General features: G+C 54.6%; 3 protein-coding genes across 13 annotated transcripts in view; 1 reads left to right on the forward strand and 2 right to left on the reverse strand.

Moving 5' to 3' along the window:
- Window positions 1-12: 12 nt before the first annotated feature.
- On the reverse strand, window positions 13-4,712 carry Chpf (chondroitin polymerizing factor). Of its 2 annotated transcripts, XM_006245228.4 has the most exons (5): window positions 4,205-4,329; window positions 3,693-3,835; window positions 2,668-3,241; window positions 2,002-2,181; window positions 13-1,672 (listed from the first exon to the last, which is right to left on the reverse strand). In XM_006245228.4, the coding sequence occupies exons 3-5, from the start codon at window positions 3,067-3,069 to the stop codon at window positions 416-418; spliced, it is 1,839 nt and encodes a 612-aa protein (XP_006245290.1). In that variant the 5' UTR covers window positions 3,070-3,241; window positions 3,693-3,835; window positions 4,205-4,329; the 3' UTR covers window positions 13-415. The 2 variants fall into 2 exon arrangements, with proteins under 2 accessions (XP_006245290.1, NP_001005906.1); NM_001005906.1 differs by lacking the exon at window positions 3,693-3,835 and having other exon boundaries at window positions 18-1,672; window positions 4,205-4,712.
- The window catches only part of Obsl1 (obscurin like cytoskeletal adaptor 1), a 25,969-nt gene continuing 7,818 nt past the window's right edge, over window positions 4,636-22,786 (reverse strand). The window contains exons 8-21 of one of the 8 annotated variants that reach the window (XM_017596828.3): window positions 21,769-22,041; window positions 18,746-19,018; window positions 17,733-18,008; window positions 17,371-17,658; window positions 16,941-17,216; window positions 16,079-16,348; window positions 15,691-15,963; window positions 14,751-15,017; window positions 13,860-13,972; window positions 13,190-13,346; window positions 12,890-13,051; window positions 12,473-12,577; window positions 11,896-12,165; window positions 4,636-4,773 (exon numbers count right to left, since the gene is read on the reverse strand). In XM_017596828.3, coding sequence (XP_017452317.1) covers window positions 4,763-4,773; window positions 11,896-12,165; window positions 12,473-12,577; window positions 12,890-13,051; window positions 13,190-13,346; window positions 13,860-13,972; window positions 14,751-15,017; window positions 15,691-15,963; window positions 16,079-16,348; window positions 16,941-17,216; window positions 17,371-17,658; window positions 17,733-18,008; window positions 18,746-19,018; window positions 21,769-22,041 — 3,014 coding nt within the window. In that variant the 3' untranslated portion in view covers window positions 4,636-4,762. Of the gene's footprint in view, window positions 4,774-11,083; window positions 11,209-11,895; window positions 12,166-12,472; window positions 12,578-12,889; window positions 13,052-13,189; window positions 13,347-13,859; window positions 13,973-14,750; window positions 15,018-15,690; window positions 15,964-16,078; window positions 16,349-16,940; window positions 17,217-17,370; window positions 17,659-17,732; window positions 18,009-18,745; window positions 19,019-21,092; window positions 21,387-21,768; window positions 22,042-22,786 lie in introns of those variants that run through there. The other 7 variants (XM_343599.9, NM_001409045.1, XM_006245304.4 and 4 more) reach the window with 7 other exon arrangements.
- On the forward strand, window positions 4,930-10,948 carry Tmem198 (transmembrane protein 198). 3 transcript variants are annotated; one of them, XM_002730042.7, is made up of 5 exons: window positions 4,930-5,289; window positions 5,596-5,800; window positions 7,940-8,515; window positions 9,624-9,826; window positions 10,107-10,948. In XM_002730042.7, exons 2-5 carry the CDS (start codon window positions 5,635-5,637, stop codon window positions 10,242-10,244), a joined length of 1,083 nt encoding a protein of 360 aa, XP_002730088.1. In that variant the 5' UTR covers window positions 4,930-5,289; window positions 5,596-5,634; the 3' UTR covers window positions 10,245-10,948. The 3 variants fall into 3 exon arrangements, with proteins under 3 accessions (XP_002730088.1, XP_038940586.1, XP_063124232.1); XM_039084658.2 differs by having other exon boundaries at window positions 4,941-5,289; window positions 5,596-5,732; XM_063268162.1 differs by having other exon boundaries at window positions 4,941-5,289; window positions 5,596-5,732; window positions 7,940-8,109.

Consider the following 22,786-nt stretch of genomic DNA (forward strand, 5'->3'; position numbering starts at 1 on the left):
AGTCTCCACTCATCAGGACACTCTTAGCCAGTTTATTAAGCCAGGGCTTCACCGTGGATCCAGAAGGGAGAAGGCAGTAGATCCCGTAACCCTCCTTTCTCAGCTCTCACCTTCTCCAACAACTCATCTACAGCCCAGCCCCCAGGACAAGAGCCCCGGAAGCATGGCTGGCGTTAGGCATAAACACAAGAGGCCACAGCCTGAATCAGCAGCGTCAAGGGGGCAGGGACACTGGACAAGAAAGGATGGCTCTAGGGCACCTGTCTCAGGGCTTGTCCTGAGCCCATGGGTCCAACAAAGCAAGAGACAAAGGACCAGTGGGCTGCCCTAGGGTCTGAGGCTACAGCCGGCCCTGTCCAGCGAGGCTGGCATGCAGCTCCAGGTTACTGCGGAAGAGCAGGGACAGGTGCAGGCCTTAGGTGCTGTTACCCTGTTCCTGTTCAAAGAGCAGCATGGCAAGCTGGGTGCGGGAGCCAAGGCCCTCAAGCACGCTCTGGCGACAGCGGTGATAAAGGTCCTCGCTGAGCCGAGCGCTGCATGGCTGGGCCCGGTAGCGCTGCAGCAAGGCTGGTTCCACTGCCCTCAGCACATGCAAGCTAGAGAAGCGTAGAAACAACTCATACACATCCAGGCTCTCCAGCAGCTCCTCCTCCTGCTCGGAGACTGCCACCAGCCGTCCACGGGCCGCCACATAGTCGGAGTTGTAGAAGCATGCCTCGCTGGCAGCCTGACGATCAAAGTGGCCGGTGTCACGGCCCAGTTCTGGTGGCCCAGGGCCCTGAGGTGGAGCCACAGCAGGGTGGAAGGCCTGGAAGTGCATGGGAAAGAAGGCTTGCCAGCCCGAGATGGCGTGCATGCGGCAGCGGTTCAGGAAGTCGGGTGTGAGCACTGTGTCTGGCCCGGCCAGCAGGAACAGAGTGTCCAGCGGGTGCTTCTTGGAGAGTAGATCCATGAGGCGCAGCGGAGAGGGCGCGGATGTCTGTACACTGAGCCAGGGCACTCGGGCACCAGGGAAACGCCGCTCTAGCTCGGCCACGTGGGCTTTGACGGGTGCGAAGACATCTGCGTGGGCTGCCCGCTGGGCCTGGCGTGGCTCATACAGCAGCAGCAGGGTCAAGGCTGCGGCATCGCCAGGTTCCAGTGCTGCAGTGGCAAAGGCTTCTAGGAAGCCAGATGCCAGGTCACACTCTGCTGCAGCCAGAGGCAGCAGCACAGTGACCCGAGAAGCCTCGGTGACATAGGGCACAGGCAAGATCTCCACTCGGCTCAAGGGCCGAAGGAGCTGTACCCTGTGGGTGAGGGGCCAGCGGCCACCCTGGGGCGTCAGCGCTTCCAGCTGCAAGTCTAGTGTGTACTCCATACCTCGGGCTGGATCAAAACGCCGGTAGCCATTCACCAGCTGTTGCTTCTGGAGCCGCAGTGCTGGCTGGTAACGGCGGTTGAGCTCCTCTAAGGCTGTTCCTAGGACATCAGCCACATCGGCCTGGTCGGCCCCACGCAGCAGGCAGCGGGGTGAGCCGTCAGCACAGGAGAAAGTGTGCTGTTCCGTGAAGTAGTCCCAGCGCAGAACCTCAAAGCGCGAGGCAGGGCGAGACGGCGCTGGAATGCCCACTGGCCAGGTAGAAGCCCTCTCCCCATCAGCAGCCAGTCTGCTGGTATTCTGGATCTCCCACTGGGCCGGAAAAAAAGGCCATGAGCAAGGCAGGGGATCACATAGTCAGTATACATCTGGAGGCTTTGTGAGCAGTCAGTGATACTTAGAGAGGACCTGCAGTTTACCTCAAACCTCTGCCCTGTAAACCCAAGGGCCCCACAACAGTTTCTCCACAGGTCGAGACAGTTTAAAAGTTAAAAAGGGAGCTTCCTGGTGGTTCCACAAAGGTCAAGGACCTGGCTGTGGGCCTGCTCTGTAACTTTATCACTGACTTTTTATTCCCAAGGTCTCTCAGGACCTGCTCCCCTTCATCCCTTGACTCCCCTACCCTCAAGCCCAAGCTGTACCTGCAGTTCTTGAATCTCCTGGTATGTGCGGTCCAGCTCAGCCCGGGCAAAAGCTTTGTGCAGCTGGTACATGTGCACAGGGTCATGCACAGGGTGGGCTGTCAAGGCGCTGCGGAAACGAGGGTCCCCCTCCTGCACAGGTTCCCCAGGGCTCAGTTCCAGATAGTTGTAGTGCATTCCCTGGGGAGAGGAAGGGAAGCATTCAAAATGGGAGCAATGACAGAGCTGTCTTCCCTCCATCTCTTAGCTAGCGCCTCGTCTTCTAATCCTATAATCACTTATGGACTTGGAAGTCAGAGTTCTGTGGATTTGAAGTCTATTTTACCAGCTGATGTTGTACTGGTTAGGTCTCTGTGAGTTCCTCTGTGAAAGCTGTCTCAGAGGTGTCCACAGAGCTAACTAAAATAGCTGACACTGAATATATATTATGTGCAAGGACCTCTTACTTTCTCCAATCCCTATACAGCCCTGCCTAATAATTGTTTCCATTAGCATGCATGAAGCTATGGAAGCTCAGATCTAGTAATTTACCGAGAGCTGCTGAGATTAAAAAAAAAAAAAGATTAATAGAGAAAACCTAGACCTGTCTCTCCATTACCCCATATCTCTCCTGGGGAAGTATGCAAGCTCTGACAGGAGATACTATCGGGAGGCTTATCTTCTTACCTCATGGTGACCAGTACAGCCAATGCCTGTGGCATCAAGGATGCACCGGCCCAACCACTCATCTGGGCGAGCACTGACGATGTCATTACGGCAGCTTTCCAGGTGGGGGCGCAGTTGCTGTAGTAGTGTGCGAGACAGCAACACTCCAAAGCCCCCGTGGCAGTAACGGCCTGGGGTAGTCTCTCCACCGATGAAGTCCTGGGGTCGGCCAAGATAGAGGTGGGTTGCTGAAGCAAGGCTGAGGTGGCCAGTTAGGCGGTCCAGTCCATGCGCCTCAGTGTAGGTGGCATCAGGCACTAGGAAAAACCAGTCAAAGTCATCGCCGTGTTGCTCCAGCAGGTGGCGCAGCGCCAGGTGCAGGTGTCCGATGGGCCGCTCTTCGCCCAGTGCCACCACCGCCATGCCTGATGGTGTCCGGCGGCCCCTCGCACCGGTCAGGAACACTACATGCTCCAATCGGTGTCCCAGAGTTCGGTTTACAGCCACACCCAGTGTAGGCAACGTGGCCTGTGAGGTCAGCACTGCCACTAGCAGCTTCTGCCTGATGCCCAGTTCCGTGCTGATATACCGAGTTCTGGGAAAAGACAGTTATGAACAAGATAGCATACAGCTTCGCTTGTTATTTCTTCTCTGGACCTGTTTTGCACCCACGAAGAGGATAAGAATAACTTCTCTCCCACGAGACATGATTTAAGTGAAATATTGGTCTCACAGACGGTATTGCATTTAGGAGATAGCAATTCCAATGCAGATGCAGGTAAGAGAGCTACATTAGAGAGAATTCCAGATTTTGCAACCTAGTAGTTGTGTCCCTGAGCCTATTACTTAACTTGTGCCATCTGTAAAATGGGACTGATTGCATTTAAACAGTAAAATGCTTGGCACACAGTGCATAAACTTCCTGCTGCATGAATAGGCCATCATCCCCGCCCCCAAATATGACCTACAAATGAGGTGTAGAAGCATATGGCATAGTGGTGCAGAGAATGTCTTTTGGAGAGGGGCAAACTAAGACAGTGACTCACCTTCCTAAGGTAGAAGGTAAGTTGTACAACTGGAATTCACTGTTACTTAGAAGAAATTACTTCAATTCGTGGGCAGAGACATCAATGTGATGAGTACATTCCTCCCTCTCCCATCTCATCCCAAGGTGGCCCTTCAAACCCATCTAGGAATGAAATACAGGTAAATTCCAGTTCCCTCCTTTTTCTTTCCCCCTTTTTATACACGTATCCTCCTTAACACTAATTTCTCTAATCCTAAACAGACCAGTGGGGGGGGGGGTAAGAGGGTCTTTGGAGTACTATTGGATGGAGTCGGTTTAGCTCAGCTCAGACCCGGACGGGATCCAGAAAAAGCTTCAAATTGGCCCTCGGTCTCCCTGCAAAGCAGGGTCATAGGAAGTAATCGAGGCCCAAGGACTTCCTGGCCGGCCGGCCCCTTCCTTCCGGAGCCTGACCCGGCCTCTGGCGGCCTCCTTAGCGCGCGCATCCTGGCTGGTGCCTGAGGGGTTAGGGCGGACGGAGCGGATGAGTACCTGACGGCCTTCTTGGTAGCCTGGCCTGGCTGGGCGGGATGGTAGGGCAAGACACGAGGCTCCCAGCTTTCGTCGGCCCCGGGCCTCTCGCGCTCCGCTCCGGGCTGCACCGAGTTGGGCCGGCGCGCCGCGTTGGTGTTGCCGCGCGGCGGTAGTTCAGAGTCGCCGGGTTGGGGTGGTCCGGGTCCGCAAGGCTCCTCCACCCAGGTGACGCTGAGTAAGCTCAGGGTGAAGCCCAGAGAGATGCCCACGGCCACCGGCCCCGCAGGCCGCAGCACGGACAGCAGCAGCGACGCCCGCATGGCGTCCCGACAGCGGGTCCCGGGCCCCCGCGCAGCCCCAGGCGGCTCCGAGGGGGCGGGACCGGGGAGGGGGCGGATCCGGAGGGCCCGAGCCCAGCAGGCGGGCCCGCTCCCTCCCCGCGGAGCAGAGATAGTAGCTCAAGCCCGGAACCCCCGGGTAGGTCTGTAGCCCTTAGAGCAGCACTGCGCGCCGGGGCCTCCCAGGCAGCTGCTGTCCGACGTGTCACCGAGAGGGCCCCGCCCCCAAGGTGGGGTCTCAGCCGTCAGCTACCAGAAAGGGAAGAGGGGAGGAGGTTAAAGGGGAAGGACCCCCGGAAGTGCCCCCTCCTCAGCGCCGGAGAGGCAGACGCGGGGGGCGGAGTCTCCTGTCTCCCCCTGCGTGGTTGGTGCGTCCCGGATGACGTCAAAGCAGCCCGCCCCTGCCAGGATGGTGCACCCTGAGTGACGTCAGGAGCAGAGGCCGGAGCTGTCCATCAGCACCAAAGGCCGCCGGCGGGCTCAGGGCATGGGGCCGCGCTCCGGGACAGCCCGAGCTCCTGCTCCTTTCTCTTCCCCGGGCCGGGCCCGAGTCACCGGACTGTGGGGCTGCAGTGCCAGCGGGTGTTGGAGGTGGGGCGACGACGCCGTCGCACAGAGACCCGTCTCTCCGGCCCAGCAACCCCCTTCGCACGGAGGACTTTGCCCGGACCCCAGTTAGTCGGAGCCTCTGGCGTCCAACAACCTCCGATCCTCCGGCCCTGCACACCCTCCTTTGCTCGGAAGCTCGGGTCACCTCCAGCCCAGGTAGATCTTGGACATTTCCAAATTAAGCCTCCCACAGATGGTGTTCAGGCTGCCTCTTTTTGCCAGCAGCACCCTCCCTCTCCTCGTCTAGCCCCATCTAGTCCCTCTTTTAAGTCCATCCCAGCCGCCTCTAGCCAGGCACTTGTTTCCCTTTGTCTTTGCTCCCTGTTCTAGAGACGCTTCTAGAGCTGCCTGATGTGGGCACCATTCCTTTGTCCACTGTGCCCTTGCTGAATTCCCCCACTCGCACTGTTATTCTGGTGGAGACCCACGACTGACTCTTGACCCCGATTTCCTCCCCGTCAGGTTGTCCTGGGAGGGTGACCCTCCTTCATTCCCAGCACTATGCCGGGTACTATGGAAACTCTGCGGTTTCAGCTGCTGCCCCCGGAGCCGGATGATACCTTCTGGGGTGCACCTTGTCAACAGCCTCTGGAGCGCAGGTATCAGGCACTGCCTGCCCTCGTCTGCATCATGTGCTGCTTGTTTGGAGTCGTCTACTGCTTCTTTGGTGAGATCCCCCTCATCCCTCACCTGTGGCCCTCCACTCTTTCCCTAAGGTTCCTTTTTCTGGTGTCTCCAAAATCATTTTCAGCCCATCCGACCCCCATGGCTATCTCTTTCTCTTGCTGATCTCAAACATATTTGTAGATCGTTGACTCTAGGTTCTACAGAGAACAGGTTCTGAATTAGGCTCTTTGAGTTTGAACCCGGCTCTATGTTAGTCACTGTGATCTAATGGGCATGTTAACCTGGGTCTCAGCTTTTTCACCTGGCCAAAGACAACAACATTCGTCTCATACAGACAAGAATTAGTAGGTACTCATAGAATGATGGCTATCGTGGTGAGGATATGTTTGGATCACTAGGATAAGCAGACACTAAAAAGAATGGTGATTAAACATGGTCCCTTACAACAGGGCATATTGTATGGTGGGGGTGGGACCTGGAATATTCACACTTGTGATACATATTAGAGTGGGCTGGATGGTAGTCATACACATGGAGATCGCCTACAAGGCAGATTCCCATAAGGATGGTTGTTGTCAAGGGTTGTATGGGGGAGGGCGTGGTATGCCTGTAATCCCAGCATTCAGGAAGCCAAAGCAAGGGAACGGAAGCTCAAAGCCAAAAAGGATTACATAGTTCAGTGGGGTGGGGTGGGTGAGTAGTAACTGCAGTTCAGTTGAACAGGTGTGTGTGGGTCCATTTGACAACTATCTTGGCCCAAGGCTACCTTCTCTAGAGAAAAGTATACCTTTTTCCCATTTTCACAAAGGAAACCTGTGGGCTAGTGTCAGCTTAAAGTGAATAAAGGCCCAGTGGATTCTTCAGAAAGTTATAGAACTTCACAGTGAAGAGTGTCTTCTATGAATAGGGACCCAAAGAAGGCCTTCAAGAAGATTATACATATCAGAACCAGTTTGGGCAGGGAGACTGGCATGGTTTGCCAGAAGTGTGTTAGAATAGTTGGGAATATAGGATGTGGAATATAGGATCAGTTCGTCTTTCTTGTACATTTGCAGAGTGGGCAGGAAAAATGCCCCCCACAAGGGTTTAGGACATGCAGTGGGTCTCCAAAGATCCCGCCCCCTCTGCTCTGGGTACCTCTTCCCTCTGCATGGTGCTCTGAATAGCCTCATTCCTTACCCTCAGCTCCTGTATCATCCTACCCTTCTTGGATGTCCCTACTGGAGATTCAGAGCCTTTTCTAAACTCTGTTCCTCTTGACTTCAGAACCTTCTGGGGTCTGATACACCCATTCTTGGAACCAAATCTCCCTTTTCTCTTTATCATCTTTCTCTTTGGCTCTCCCTGCCTCTCCTTGACTCCCAACTCTGACTTCTACTTTCCCCATTGTTCATGCTCTGCACCCCATTCCTCTTTCAAGTACCACTAATGGCTCTCAAGTTCCTACAACCCCCTGTTCTCCATGTAGTCCTCTTAGATTCTGCAACCTCTTAGCTCCTAGTATTCACCCACTGGTTCTATCTGATCCCTGTAACTCCAGTCAATAGATTGATCCTCCACATGGTGGCCTCTAGTGCTCCCATTTCTCTGGCCTCAGTGTTCCACTTTGTCTTTAATAATCTTAATGACACTACTCTTGTCCAGTCCCTTGACCTACAAAGACCTCCTCTCCCCAAACCAAGCTCTGTCCTCTCCATAACTTTCCAGCACTGCTTTATCTCTGAAGCCCTGTGACCACACAAGGATATGCCTTCTAAACCTATGTGACCTCAGCACTATAGATTTTTTTTTCCTGACTTACAGGTTCTTCATGTCTGAATAGTCCTCCTCGGAGGCACCGGAGACTCCATTTCTGATCCCCTTGTGACTCCAGTGATCTTTCTGGAGCTTGTGATCCTAAAGACCCTATTGCCCCATGGCCGATTTACTCAACTCCAGTGATTCTTAACTTTGACCTTCAAAGGCTTTAGATCATTAGTTCAATAATTACATGTCTTCCCAACGATTCCCAGAAAACATCTACATGATCTCCCCTGACTTCCATAGCTCCCCCTTGAGCTCTCATGACCTCCAATTCTTAGCACCCATGTCTCTGATGCCCTTGTTCATGTCCCCGACCCCTCTGACTTCTAGTCTGGTAACCTCATTTTGGCCCCTCACTGGCCCTGTTCCCCTCCAGGTTACCGCTGCTTCAAGGCTGTACTCTTCCTCACTGGGTTGCTGTTTGGCTCAGTGGTTATCTTCCTGTTGTGCTACCGAGAGCGGGTTCTGGAGACGCAGCTGAGTGCTGGGGCAAGCGCGGGCATCGCACTGGGCATTGGACTGCTCTGCGGACTGGTAGCCATGCTGGTACGCAGCGTGGGCCTCTTCCTGGTGGGGCTACTGCTCGGTCTGCTGCTCGCTGCTGCTGCCCTACTAGGCTCCGCACCCTATTACCAGCCTGGCTCCGTATGGGGCCCACTGGGGCTGCTGCTGGGAGGCGGCCTGCTCTGTGCCCTGCTCACGCTGCGCTGGCCCCGGCCACTCACCACCCTTGCCACTGCCGTGACGGGTGCTGCACTCATTGCCACCGCCGCAGACTATTTTGCCGAACTGCTACTGCTGGGGCGCTACGTGGTGGAGCGATTGCGGGCTGCCCCTGTGCCTCCCCTCTGCTGGCGGAGCTGGGCCCTGCTGGCACTCTGGCCTCTCCTTAGCCTGATGGGCGTTCTGGTGCAGTGGAGGGTGACAACCGAGAGGGACTCCCACACGGAAGGTGAGAGGACACAGGCTAGGGTGGGCATGGGAAGAAGGGGTGGAGGAAGACGGGTGGTGAAATAGAGGGGTTAGTGAGCAGAGACAGAAACTACACATGAAAAATCAGGGCCTCGATGGGTTAGAAAGTTGACTTGGACAGGGTCTAGGAAAACAGGCTTAAGTAATAATATTCATCCCAAAGAATGTGTGGAACACTGGCTCTAGGTCAAGTCCACTCTAGGCACTGGGGTAATATAGCAGAGATGAAACAGAAGCAGGGGAGAGGATGTAGCTCAGGTAGCATGCTTGCTCAACATGTGCTGGGCTTTGGCTTGATAAAGGCTACCAGAGAAGGTTAATGCTCTTATGAAGGATGTGCAATCAAGGTGATCAAGAAACAGATCATAGATCATGCAAACAGACAATAAGTTAACTTCTCTTATGCAGAGTGGTATGGAGAGAGATACAAGGGTGGTCAAGGAAGGCTGCTTGGTGCAGGTCAGTTCGTGAGGTTTGCTGAACTCTGTTACAAGCACAGTGAGACGCCCATGGAGGGCTTAGAGTAGGAGAGGAAAGAACATAGGCTAATGTTTGGGAATGTAGAATGCATTAGAGCAGCGGTCCTCAACCTTCCAGATGCTATGACCCTTTAATACAGTTCCTCATGTTGTGGTGACCCCCAACCATAAGATTAGTCTTGTTGCTACATCGTCATTGTAATTTTCTACTGTTATGAATTGTAACGTAAATATTGTTTTCTGGTAGTCTTAGGTGACGCCTGTGAATGGTTGTTCAACCACCCCAAGGGGTTGGGACCTTCAGGTTGAGAACTGCTGTGTTAGAGGGGGGAGGTGGATGGAGAAAGGAAATAGTGAAGGAGCTGTCCAGCTAAAAGATGATGGGATGGTGTCTGACCCAGGGACAGCAGCAACAGTGTGTGTGTGGGGGGGGGCTGATATTAGGCATACAGGCCTTGGAGGTGTGAAATCAGGAAAGGGTGGAAGGGGGTGGTAGTAGTCGTGGGCAAGGGCCTGTGGAAGCCTAAAGCCTCTGAGGGGAAGAGAGGAAGAGGGCCCCTGTGAAGAGCTATGTGGACTTGAGTCTCTTCTGTGCCCATTCCTCTACAGTGGTCATCAGCCGGCAGCGAAGGCGAGTGCAGCTGATGAGGATCCGGCAGCAGGAAGAACGCAAGGAGAAGCGGCGGAAGAAGAGACCCCCTCGGGCTCCTCCCAGAGGTCCTCGGGCACCTCCAAGGCCTGGTCCCCCTGACCCTGCTTATAGACGCAGGCCAGTGCCCATTAAACGCTTCAATGGAGATGTTCTCTCCCCGGTGAGGCCCCAGAACCCCTCCAGCCCCAGGGTGGGAGGAATGTAGACTGACCACACAGTACTCAGTCTTCTTAGGGGACAGAACCTCTGTACCTGGGCTCTGATTCAGCTTTGGTGATAGGGACAGGTGTACCAAGTACTGGCATTAAATGGATATGGTATATGGTGGGTTTCAGGGCTGTGGGCTCAGTTTGGAGATGGCTTGAGTTAGTGCAGGCCTGGGTGGAACGTGGAGAGGTAGTTCTCCGGCAGGACTCAGACCTGTTCTTCCTTCCCCACAGAGTTACATCCAGAGCTTCCGGGACCGGCAAACTGGGAGCTCTCTGAGCTCCTTCATGGCCTCACCTACAGACACGGACTATGAGTATGGGTCCCGGGGACCACTGACAGCCTGCTCGGGACCCCCTGTACGGGTGTAGTCATGTTCCCGCTGTCTGGGCTCTCCAGTCACCAGCTCTGACATCTTCGAGACGCCTGCCAGGCCACTACTGAGGCTGCAAGGCCCTGTGGCCTTTGGCTGTCTCGCCTCCTTGGAGAGGGTTGGCCAGCCACCAAAAGGGAGGCTGCGTCTCAGGCTAGGTAGGCCTGGCCTGAGGGAGAAGTTCCCGTCCAAGCTCCCGAGGGACTCGGGGTGTGAGCCCCATTGGGATGTGCTCAGGGTTGTGTGTTGCCCATACATGTGTGTGAAGGGGTAGGCTTGGCGGGGATACTGGGACCCTTGCCTTAGATTTGACTGGCAGGGCTTCTTCAGGGCCAGCTCCGCCTCCTGTCCCCGCTGCTGGGGTCCCATGGGCCACTCTCCTGCATGTCTGTGTGGAGGAGGCCCACCCGCCTCCCCTACTGCTCTACCTTCCAACCATTCATCTAAGGGTTCTTGTTATTGTCCACGGGACTGATAGCAGCACTCCTCACCCTGGTCCCCTGACCTCTGCAAAGCCACCAGCCTGAGGGCAGTGGCAGAGGATGAGGGTGAGGGGTGCTGTTCTGGGTTGGGTTTGGGAGGGTGGAGGGGAAAGGGCTTAAATGCACGGTGCATGTCTGGTGTCTGCTATGCCACCTTAGACACCTCATGCTTCTGTCTCCTCCCGCCCTGTTTTACATCTTTTATAAATGTGCCAAACTATGCGGCCTCTGCCAGAAGTCTTCAATAACTGGTACTTTTCATCAACCAAGCTGGAAACACTGCAGCCTTGGAGCCGTGACACTGACTACAGGGGCTCCAAGCATGGTCTGCCCTCCCATGGCGCACAGACAGGTGTGGGCGTGAACAGTCTTTATTGTTACCCGATACCTCTGGCTCCTCCCTCCCCACCCTGCCCAGTATAAGGGTACGATCCTTCCAAATGGTCCGAGGGCACCTGCTTGGTGTGTATCAGTCGTCACCTGTAGAGGAACGAGTGCATGTGGGACTGGGGGTGGGGAGAGTAGGGCCAAGCCAGTTTCCTCTCCTAGCAGAGTCTGGATACCCTTGGGAAGAGCTGGGTCCCAAGCTTTCAGAGCCTCTGGCAAGGATGTCTGTAGGGCCAAGAAGGTGGGAGCAGGTAGGGTGGGACGCACAACAAAATATGTGAAAGAAATGCAAAGATAGGGTAGAGAGGGTGCTTCTTACATCAAAGAGGGAAAGAATAGAGGGAACTTCCCAGGTTGCTGTGGAACCCACTGAGGTGACCAGAAGCCAGCTGGAAAGAGGACAGGAGGAGGTGAAAGACAGGTGCCAGCAGATGCTGGTGGAGAGTGGGGAAAGGAGCAACTAGTAGCAATCAGGTGTTCTGGGGAGACAAGCACGCGCCACAAGCAGAGGAAAGTGAGAAGCCCTAGTAGGAAGGGCCCTAGGAAGGTCAGGGAAGCTTCTTTTGAGACTGGGTTCTCTCTCTTCTTCAGCCTTGAGTGTGATCTCTCCCACCCCTCCCCCTTCCCCATCCGCCACCTGCATCAGAACCCACTGCCAAGAATCTTTCCCTGAGTCCTGGAAAACCCCCCATAGGTGTAGCTGGGCACTGCAGCTTCCAGGTAGCCCCTCCTGCCTGGGCAACCTGTTTCTTGTGACTCTGCCCAGTGGGATCTACTCACCCTCTACCAGCAGCTGTGTGTCAGCACTGTCCTGGCCTGCTTGGCAGCTGTATGTGCCCTGGTCCTCAGGTCGGACGTCATGGATGACTAGGCTGTGGGTGGTGCCGTGGCTACGCATCTCATACTTGCTTCCCGGGCATAATTCGACCCCCTCCCGCATCCAACACACGTGGCCCCCAGGGCGGGACACAGTCACCTCCAACACCGCCCTGCGGTCGACCAGAACCGTCTTCTCGCGAGGTGGGCGGCGGCACATCTGGAGAGGCAACGCTGCGTTTGGGGGACAGGGGCTTAATAAGGACAAGCACGGCCCCTAGAGGAGAGATGCATCTTCCCTACGACCTCCACTCCTGGCACAAGCCCTCCGATGCACCAGTCCGTTTCCCTGCATGCCCAGTTCAAAGTCTCTTCCTCTCGGTCTCCTCCTGAGGAAATGACCTGCTCTCTGTGACCTGCCCCAAGAGAGTCCCTCAAGAGGAGCGATGAAGAAGCAGCATCTCTAGGACCAGCGGCTAGTCAGTCAGTCCCAGGACGGGAGATGATACCCTTCCCTGTCGCCTTCGCCTCAGAAGCTTACCCTCCACCTCCAGCCGAGCCAAGGACTGGGCGGGTCCCGCCTGGAAGCAGACTTCTCCGGTGTCCTCGGTTCGCAGTTCGCTCAGCACCAGAATGTGTTTCTTCCCTGGGGTTGGGGGTGGGGAGGTATTGAGGTCTCAGCCGCTTCCCGGGAGAATTCGAGAAGGAGAGTGGCACCCAAGCAAAGTCCCGGGGAGGTTCCGAAGTGTTTCAGCGCGCGGAATTGGAGAGAGGACGCCAAAAGGAGCTAGGCAGGACTCAGAGCTGGCGGCGGAGGAAAGTCCGGAAGACCCTAGCAGCGGGTTGGTGGGGCGGGGCCTGCTCAAGCTAGAGGCGGGGCTTAACTGAATGGGGCGGAGTCTGCCTGAACCCTGGGCAAGGTAACAAGGGGTCACAGAGGGTAGAAAGAGGCCCACACCTTCCTGTCGGATGCGAACGCGGCCTCCGGGTCTCAGCGCGCGGCCTCCGAGCTCCCAGCGTCCGGTTGTCTCGGACTCCGACACGGTGCACTCGAATGTAGCGCTGTCTCCTTCGCGGGCGCTAAGCGACCTGAGCTCACCGAGCACAGACACCTCTCGTTCTGGGGGGGGGGGGGGGGCCGGGAGCGTGAGACGGGGGCGGGGCGGAGCCAGGACACACATCCGCCACGCCCCCTCCCTAGACGCGGGTAAAGTGTAGGGGCGCTCAAAGTAATACCCTGGCATCTCTGAGTACCCACCGCGCACGGTCAAGCGCGCAGGCCCCGAGCGAGCTGTCCCCACAGCGCAGCAGTAGGTCCCGGCGTCTGAGGAGCTGCAACGCCGCAGAAGCAGAAGGCGGCGCGTGCCGAGAGACTGGAGCCGGAGGCGCGGGCTGAGAGAGAGCGCCTGCCCATCCTAAGGGTGGGATAATAGGTCAGACCGACCCCAGTAGGATTCTGGAGGTTGCGACCCTGGAAGATGGCGCTGTCCTCTGTGGATGCCAAGCTAGCTAGAAGCGCACTAGTGGATTCCTTGTGTTCCCCAGCTAGGACTGTCCCACATCTTCCCATTTTGGTCACTTCTCTGAGAAGATGCCATCCCTTGAGGACTTTAGAACACAGAACTGGCACCAGTGGCTCAGAAAGCCCAAAGTTATGCATGGACTCACTGAGTGTGGATTTTAAAATTGGTTTTCAACATAGGCTGTACTTTTGTCTGCCCTTGAGCAACTAATTCATCTCACAGAATGTATTCCTTAGAAAGCCTGGTAACAACAAGGTGTACCTTCACAGGGTGTTGTAAGGATTAAAAAGGATTAAATGTGACATCAATCTCAGCCCAGTGCCAGTCTCACAGGTCCAGTGAGTGTTAGTTTCTTGCTCGAATTATTGTTATGCCGATAGGTGTGCACTAGGCCCATGCGCTGACCTTCTCCCATATTACGTCAGCCAAAGTCTGGGAAAGCTCGCACTCGAACGTGGCTGTGTCACCTTCAGTCACTTCTAGGTCCTGTGGCCCCTGCACAATAGTCACTGGGACCTCTGAGAGTGGGTAGGGAGAAATGCCAAGGAGCAGGGTGAGGAATGAGAATCCGACTTGTACAAGACACAGACACAGTGGGTCAGGGGCAGACACATGCAGGTGGTCCATGGAGGCTACTACTGAGTGGACAGTGTTTGAGGTCAGGAAATTTGAGAGGTGCTGTAGAGTAGGGGACATAGGAGGGCCAGAGAGCCAATGGGTTAGGGGTCACATTCTGAGGTCGTCAGCAGGGGACACACTGGGGCTGGAGGGCAATGGCAGAGGTGGAAGAAGAAATGGCAAAAGAATCACTCACAAACACGGGCAGCAGTGACCACATGGCTGGAGTGGACAGCTGAAGACACTGGGCTGGGGGGGGCATAAAATGCTCCACAGGGCACTGAGGGTCCCTAGAGCTGAGGCTAATGGGGAGATCATTAGGGCTAAAACATGGGGGCCACGGACAGAATTAGTACTAGAGCTTTCTCTGGTGGCTCATCAGAGGGAGTATTACAGGAGGCACACATAGGTGGCCAAGAAAGTCACTGAGTCATGGTAAGTAGCCAGTGGGGACATGTCCAGGTAGGCAAACAAAAGGGACCATACAGATATGGTAGCACCAGATGCAGGGCTACAGACAACAGGAGCAGCTGTACTCAAGCAAGGTGGTCACTGTGGCCCACACAGATCCAAAGAGTCCAGGGATTCCCCATTCTGTCAGGGCAGTCAGTAGGAGGCACATGGTTAGGTCAGTAGTCACACACAAGGATTTAGTAGGCAGGGGCGCAGAGGCCACACCTCTCACTGTGAGCCGAGCGGCACATCGAAGGGTATCCGCAGTGAAGGAGATACAGCCCGAGTCAGCCAGACCCAGGCCGCTTAGCACCAAGCAGTGAGTGCGGCCTTCTGAATGAATGTGGCACTTGGGCCCTGGGTGTAGCCGCACTCCACCCTGGGCCCATTCTCCGGTCACACCCTCCTGGGACAGCTCCAGCTGGAAGGTGGCACTGCCCCCCTCATGGACGGTCACATCCTCCAGAGGCCGAAGTTCCCTCAGCTGCCGAGCTAGTGTGGGAGATGAGAGAAGGAGAATGCCAGTTCTGACCCTGGGCAGAGTGCAGGGGCTCACTCACTCCCAGCATGCTCTGCACCACCCCCAGCACTCCACCAAAGGCCTTGGCTGTACAGTTCGGACTGGATGGGAGGGAGGGAGGAAAGGACAGACACAATTGGCTAGATTTGGTCAGGGGAGAGGTGTACTGTGGTTAGGAGAAGGAAAAAAAAGCATGGGATTGTTAGAGTTTGAGGGTTGAGGAGTCTCGGTGTGGAGCGCTGTGGGGGTATGGGGGTTAAATACAGAGAGTCTTTTTTTTTTCTTTTTTTCCGGAGCTGGGGACCAAACCCAGGGCCTTGCGCTTGCTAGGCAAGTGCTCTACCGCTGAGCTAAATCCCCAACTCCACAGAGAGTCTTTCTAGAGTATAACATTTATGTTGCTAGCAGAGCCATCTGGGAAGTTGGGAGTGAAAAGCAAAGTCCATTTGGACTTCTGAGGTAATTAGAAAACAGTAGAAAAAGAGGTTTTTGATTTGAGCAGGAGCCTTCTGGCTCTAACCCCAGGTTGGGAGGGCCAGGGCAGGCTTTCCTCAGTAGAAAGGAGCACTTTGGTGGTGGTGGTGGGTCTCGGGGACTCTGGGCCAGCCAAGTAAATGATGAATTAGGAGAAGACTGGGCACTCACGCCTCACACTGAGCCTGGCCAGAGTGCGATCGTGGTGGCTCTCGCAGCCGTAGGTACCCTGGTCGGTAAGCAGGACGCCATGGATAGAGAGACGGTGGACATGGCCATCCTGGGCCGTGGTCAGGCGAGAGTCCAGGGGAAGAGGTTCCCCACCTCGTAGCCAGCGGACAGCTCCAGGTGCACCTACTCGGCCTGTCTCCACCTCAAGGTACACATCCTGGCCTTCCTCCGCCCGCACATCCTGCAGCCGCCGCAGGAAGAGCAGCTCTGTCTCTGGAAGGGAAGACAAGAGATCATGGAGCCGGATATTGAAGCCTATCTCACTTCTAGGCCACGGTCGTCAGGGGGTTACAGGGAACAGAGCATTTTATGCTCGGTCGCACTAAACCTCGAACATGGAGCCTGGCACTTGTGTCAGTGGCTCCAGCTCGTGCCGTCACGGTCCCTGCGTCTTTGAGTTGGCAGCCTCGGATGATCAAAGTGCGGCTTGAACCACTGTGGACCATTTCCAGCTGTGGCCCTGGAGTGACAATGGCTCCATTGCGTAGCCAGGTGACCTCGGCATCTGGTGGCGAAACTTCACACTGGAATGTGGCGTCATCACCCTCGTGGACTGTCAGGGGCGTCAGTTCCGAGACCAGCTTCACTGGAGGGGGCTCTGGAAGGAGGGGTGAGGCAGGGAACTGGATACCTCTTTCTCCCTTTGTCCTTCTCCACCCTTCCTCAGGACTCAAGCTCTCATTCTCCCACCAATTACTACACCTTGAGTGAGGCTCTGCTGTGTGCTGGTTGTGGGGATTCTCCCAAAGACCAGGAGGCCAATTCCTGGCCACACTCAGTAAGTTCCATGAAATCCCAGCCTAGCACCCCTTCCCAACCCTCTAGTATCAATACATCATTTATTATGGGCCCTGTTACAGCATCTAGTAGTCATAGCAACCTATCTGCCATCCCATTTCAGAGCTGGGGCTCAGAGGAATAAAACGGCTATGCAAATGTCACACAATTCCCAGAGAACCGAGTCTGAGTTGCAAGTTGACTCTACAGGTCTTTTTCTTATCCACTGGGCCATACATCCTGCCATGCTAGGGTGCTGGAAAAAGGAATTTGCCCTATTACAGTGACAATCACAAACGCATTGGTGGGAGCCATAGAGAGCAGTGAGGTGTAGGAGATGAAAAGGGCCCAGAGGACGGGAGGTGGTCTTTGTGGGTGCAAGAGAACAATGGGTGTCAGGGGTGCACTGTTACCTTCCACACTGACGATGAAGATGCGACTGTCCTGGGATGCGTCACACAGGTATTCCCCAGCATCCCCTCTCCGTGCCCCCCGCACCCGCAGCACCTGCCTCTCCCCGGCTTGTTCCAGCTGCACCCGCCCCTGGCTTGCCAGGCGCTCCCCGTCCTTGTACCAGCGCACAGGGCCCCCTGGCCTGGAGAGGTGCACCACCAGCTCTAGGTCCCCGCCTGGGGTGCTTCGAACCCTCGTCTGGGCTGCCTCGGGGGCCACTACCCGCACCGGGGGCTCTGTGGGGTCAGAGCTAGGGGTCACTGGGAGGGCAATGAGAAGGACAGGGAGACAGGCTGGGGAAACGGGGCAAGGGAAAGATATGATGTCTTAGGAAGTGGGGGAGCCCTGGATATGGGGACTACGAAGGCTTTCTGCCCAGGCTGTACTCACCAGCCACCTGGACATTGAAGCTGAGGCTTGGGGCCCCAGGGGCTGTCCCAGACTGGCAGGTGTAGACACCTGTGTGAGCTAGGTCTGCAGCCTGGATGCAGAGGATTCGGCGAGGACCCTCAGCTCGAAGCTCTAGTCCTTCACCCTGCTTCACAGGGTTCCCATTATGGCTCCAGGACACGTGTGCGCTTGCTCGGGACAGCTCACAGCTCAGCATCACTGGCTCCCCAGGAACCACGCAGAGCGGGTTTGGGACTGCCTCTGGAGCCAGAAACTGCACTGGAAGCTCTGTACGAGGAAAGGGGGTCGTAAGCCCAAGCCAGCCCCTTCCTCCCCACCCCAGGCTGGCCCAGCACACCCACCAGCCAGGCTGACGTTGAAGGTGACAGCCTCATCTCGGGTCTCACATACATACTCCCCGGCATCCTCAGGCTGGGCGTGGGGCAGGGTGAGAGTGCGGGCGGGCCCCTCCGCACCCAGCTGCAGTGCATCTGACACTTCTACCTCTAGCCCATCCTTGTACCAGCGCACCTGAGACCCAGCCGGGGCCACTTCACAGCGTAGCTCCACGTGTCCTGGAGCCCCAAACTGCAAATCCAGGGATCGGGCCACTGGGTGCACAATTCTCTCTGGTGGAGCTGGTGGGTGGGCAGAAAAGGGCATACGGTTTTGACTGATGCCCTCTCCCTACCTCTCCAATACACTTTATGGTAAAGACCTGAGGGGCTTCTATGAAAAAAAAGGACTTGTAGACAGACTTATACCCAAATTTATCCATTCACCTCTCCTTAGATCCACCACCCCCAAAAAGCTTTTGGTACCTCCAAAAATGTTTGGTGACCCCCAAAAAACTACTTACCCAAAAATTTTGGTACCCCCCAAAAAGATCCATCCACACTTCCTTCCTTTCTATGCTTTGCCTCTGACAGCTACTGCTCCTCCATAAACCATCCATTTTTCCTTTTTTCTTTTTTTTAATTTTTAAAAATTTAAAAAATTTTTTATTTTTTTTAAATTTTTTTTGCCTCACTACCACTTCCCAACATGAGTTCCACGAACACTGAAACTTGTAGCTCACTGGTTCACTTTGTACCTCAGCGTCTAGGATGGTGCCAAGCATACGCTAGTTGTTAGATAAGCATTTGCTGAATGAATGAATGAATGAATGAATGAATGATCCTAACTGCTAGGCTCCCTCTCACCAGGCCTGTGGACACTGTCCCGGGTTGAACTGAGTTCTCTGATGACTAAGACTGAGGAGTCTGGTAGGCAGAGGCATGGGGGAAGGGAAACGGGGGGAGTAGGGAGAGTAGATGTAAGTCCTATAGCACCCCGTCTCTTTACCTCCCTGGAGGTGTCTGCGGAAACTACCCACCTGTGACAGTGACAGTGAAGAAGGCTGAATCATCCCCAGCATCACACACAAACTCGCCCCCGTCCTCCGGCTGGGCCGCAGGCAACACCAGGCGGCGACGAGGCCCATCACTCTGGAGCACCAGGGCCTCCGTCTCCTCCACCTCTAGCCCGTCCTTGTACCATCGTACAGGAGCGTCCACTCGGGACAGCTCACATGTGAGCACCACACATTCCAGACTCACAGCATGTAAGGTCACCTCATCCTGGGGGTATATGATCCGCACAGGGGGCTCTGCAGAACACGGCAAGCACAACTGTCAACTAGCATGACCGCGCAGAGCATGGGGCCCCTGCTGGCCCGTGTTAATAACGGCCCTGCATTCTGAGTAATAAGTAACAGTAAGTTCCTGGTCTGTCCCTGAAATCCTCAAGACCAGTCATCTACAGAACCCAGAATCTTCTGGACTTTCCTCATTTGGTAGATACCTTCAGGTCCTGCCTCTGCCTCTTATAACTACTCCCATTGACATTTTTGCTGTCTAATATATTTACCCTCAGCAAGATATACTAAAAGATACAGTCAAGTCTCACAGAGATACAGATATACTAGCCCTGCCAGATAATTAAAGAATAATTAAGTATGCATCAGTTAAACTCAGTTTTAGTGAAATAAATTTTAACTGCCAAACTTCTGATCTCACTACATAGCCCCGACTGGTCTGAAACTTACTATGTAGACCAGGATAGTCTGGAAAACACAGAGAATCACCTGCCTCTATCTCCTGAGGGTTGGGATTAAAAGTGTAAACCATCATAGCGGACGACTATTGAACTTTTAAGAAGCCTTTTGGTTATGAGGGCTTGGGGGCTTTCAAAACTGTGCAGGGGTGGAACCAGGATCTGTAAAAAACAAACACTTCCTAATGCTCCAGTCGTAGTTCTGAGCACTGTTGAGCCTCACACTGATGTCTGGAGGAAAGCACTATGCTGTCTCCATTTTCCAGATGAAAGAACTGAGTCATGAAATGATTAAGCAATGGATTGCCCTTAAGGTCCGGGACAGCTACAGCTCCTGGAGCAGGAGAGGGAGCATTCTGTCCTAGGCAGGCTTCCTGCTGCAGGTGGGGGAGAGGGGGTATCCAAGCCTCCTAAGCAACTAGGGACTGAATCCTTGTATACCAAAGTTGTTAAGACCTGTCTAAAGTTTCCCAGGGATGCTACACTGTTTCAGGGAGCTTGTACTCAGGGGCAGATCACTCTTCCACAGAAAAGGAGCTAAGTCAGTATTATTAGACCCTCAGCAAGCCCAAGCTTGCCTGTCCATAATACCACCCCCTCTTGCTCTCCTACAAATAGTTTCCAGAAGACTAGCGTACACCTGGCCCCCTTGTGGTCAGGCAAGGGAACTGCTGGCTTTCCTGCCTAAGATTTTTCAGTTCTTGGCCAAACCCGGCCAAACCCAGCCACACAGTACACTTGAGCTCAGAAACAGCCATGTCTTGTGGAGACAAGACGGCGTTTTTTTTTTCAAAATGTCTGATCCAGTCATGACAAGGCCAGAGGATTACAGAAGGCAGCTTCTTCTGTATGGAATGACTGTGGCAGAGGTTGGGGCAGTGAGATGGGGGGAAAGATATAACTACAGAAGCCATTGGGTGTGGTGGGACTTGATCCACTCAGGCCTGGAGGTGAGGTGGCATTTGTGTGAACTTTACAGTGAGGCAGCCTATGGTGCTTTGGTTGTGGTTGTGATGTCTGGTCAGGGCTGGGAACTAGAGAAGGAGTCTTGTTGCAATTGTGGACTCCATCTGGGGTATAGTGAGTGGAAATCCCTAAGCAGCTCATCCTGGGCATGGCTCCTTGGGCAAGTCAGGAAAGAAGGCAAGAGGACTGTGAAGAATAGGGTAGCTGTCCTTGTGCTACCACTGGGGTTCTTCTGTGATGTCCGGAAGTGCCTAAATGCCCCCTCCTCTACCATGCACACTGGGAATGGGGCTGTGAGCTATAATCCTGAGGACTCTGGCATAAACCAGCGACATTTCTAGCTGTCCTCTACTTCTCCATACCTAGAATATTCCCTTAACTCAACTTAGTTCCATTACAAGCAGATAAACATCTTCATTTCCCTGACTAGGAGAGTGGCCAGCAGCCCAGGGATTCCTGCACTGTCCTTGACAGCCTACACTCTGACATGTGTCTGGCTTTCTTACTAGGCTGTGCTCTTTGAGGAGGAAATACATGTCTGCTCATATGTTGCTGAATACATGGAGCCCAGCCCATATTAGTCACTCTGAAAGGCCTCCTCCCAGGTCCTCCCTGCCTGTCTGTTCTGTGGAGCCCTCAACCCTAAGTGAACTTATTTATCATGAGGTTTCTTGGAATGTTTATTGGTGCATTTATTGGTTTAACACGGGGGTTGCAAACTGCGAGGGCCAAGAAGGTTAAGTCAATGGCTAAAGAAGTCTGGGGAGAGGCAGGAGGAATGGCAGGGAGGGTGGAACAGAGAAATGGGGGCCCCATACTATGGGGCAGCTGCTACTCAGTGCCAGCTGTTCGTCGCCACGGTGGGAGACGAGACCAGAACCGCTGGGTCTTCGGCTTTTTCAAGAGGACGCATAACTCCGGGTTGTTATTTGGACTGTCCTGACTTTGGTATGACTCTGCAGGCCAAACAAAACACATCTGTGGGCTGCACAGAGTCGGAGTCCAAGGGTCTCCCCATTCGTGACCCCTGCTTAGCAACTGCCTCCTCAGCTAGTCTGGCAGCTAACTGACCAGCAGCCCAGACACCTGGCCTACGTGGGGTTCAGTCAGTGAGCCTGGTGGGACAAAGCTAGACCTGGCTTTGTTGACACCAGAGAAGGACTCGTTGATTCCAATTGGGATCCAGGCTCTTTCCATCAGGGTCCCTGGTGCATGCACCCTCAACCCACACTTCCCTCCCTGACACCAGCAAGCTCGAATGTGGAGAAACATTCACTCAACACCCCTCGGGCTCAGGGTTGTCCTCTGGTGACTCTGGGGGCTGGGGTGGGCCCACACCTGTGACGGTGATGGTGAAGGAAGCTGACTCATCATGGATTTCACACAGGTACTCGCCAGAGTCCTCAAGCTGGACAGAGGGCAGCACCAGGCGCCGGATGGTATCCTCCTTCTCCAGGAGCAGTGCTGGGCTCTCCAATACCTCCTCCCCATCTTTGGTCCAGCGCACCTCAGCCCAGGGCCGGCACAGCTCACAGGTCAGCACCACACGTTCTAGGCGTACAGCTGCCACATACACTTTGCCATTGGGGTACACGATCCATGAAGAGACATCTGAAGGACAGAGACATCTGGTCCTAGGCAAGAGGGGACAGGACTGGGGTGTCCTGCTACCCTTCCTAATCCAGGCCCCTCTCCTATGCTTTGAAAGTCAGCCACGTGTTGAAGAAATCATTCTCTAGGCAGTCACTCACAGCTAGTGCTACATAAGTCCCCGAGAGTAGCCATCATTGACATAATTTCCAGAGTACACACAAGCTTGTGTGGAAGCTGTGTAATGGGGAGTGTGGCATCAACATTAACTGTAGAATGTTTACAGTCTCTAGGGTAGGACAAGGACAGAATGAAACATGGGGGACCTAGAGAGATGGCTCAGCGGTTAAAAGCACTGACTGCTCTTCTAGAGGTCCTGAGTTCAATTCCCAGCAACCACATTTTGGCTCACAACCATCTGTAATGGGATCCGATGCCCTCTTCTGGTGTGTGTGAAGACAGCCACAGTGTAATCATATACATAAAATAAATAATTAAAAACAAAAGTACTGTGAGAAGGGGGCTGGGTCTCAAATGGACTGGGATACCATATAGGCTTCTGAGACTTTTTGACCCCTTCCACACCTAGTCCATGGCTCTGTAACAGAACTACTGTCCCCAGGAACCCTCTTAGCAGGGGGTCTCCTGGAAGATGTAAAAGGTAGGGCTCCCTGTTGATGAGTAGCAGGACTCATGTGTTCAGGACTCAATAACACAGGGAGGCTAGAGGGGGCAGCAAGAGTGACAACACGCAGGAGCACGTGGG

The sequence above is a fragment of the Rattus norvegicus genome, chromosome 9 (genome assembly GCF_036323735.1).
Source record: "Rattus norvegicus strain BN/NHsdMcwi chromosome 9, GRCr8, whole genome shotgun sequence".
Lineage (NCBI taxonomy): Eukaryota > Metazoa > Chordata > Mammalia > Rodentia > Muridae > Rattus > Rattus norvegicus.

Excerpts from the sequence above, each read along its gene's own strand:
- Tmem198 (XM_002730042.7), top strand. The coding sequence starts at position 5,635 with ATGCCGGGTACTATGGAAACTCTGCGGTTTCAGCTGCTGCCCCCGGAG. Across the intron at positions 5,801-7,939 it reads AGTCGTCTACTGCTTCTTTG|GTTACCGCTGCTTCAAGGCT; the intron begins GTGAGATCCCCC and ends GTTCCCCTCCAG. Across the intron at positions 9,827-10,106 it reads ATGGAGATGTTCTCTCCCCG|AGTTACATCCAGAGCTTCCG; the intron begins GTGAGGCCCCAG and ends CCTTCCCCACAG.
- Chpf (NM_001005906.1), bottom strand. The coding sequence starts at position 4,506 with ATGCGGGCGTCGCTGCTGCTGTCCGTGCTGCGGCCTGCGGGGCCGGTG. Across the intron at positions 2,182-2,667 it reads GCTGTACTGGTCACCATGAG|GGAATGCACTACAACTATCT; the intron begins GTAAGAAGATAA and ends TCCTCTCCCCAG. Across the intron at positions 1,673-2,001 it reads AGGAGATTCAAGAACTGCAG|TGGGAGATCCAGAATACCAG; the intron begins GTACAGCTTGGG and ends TTTCCGGCCCAG.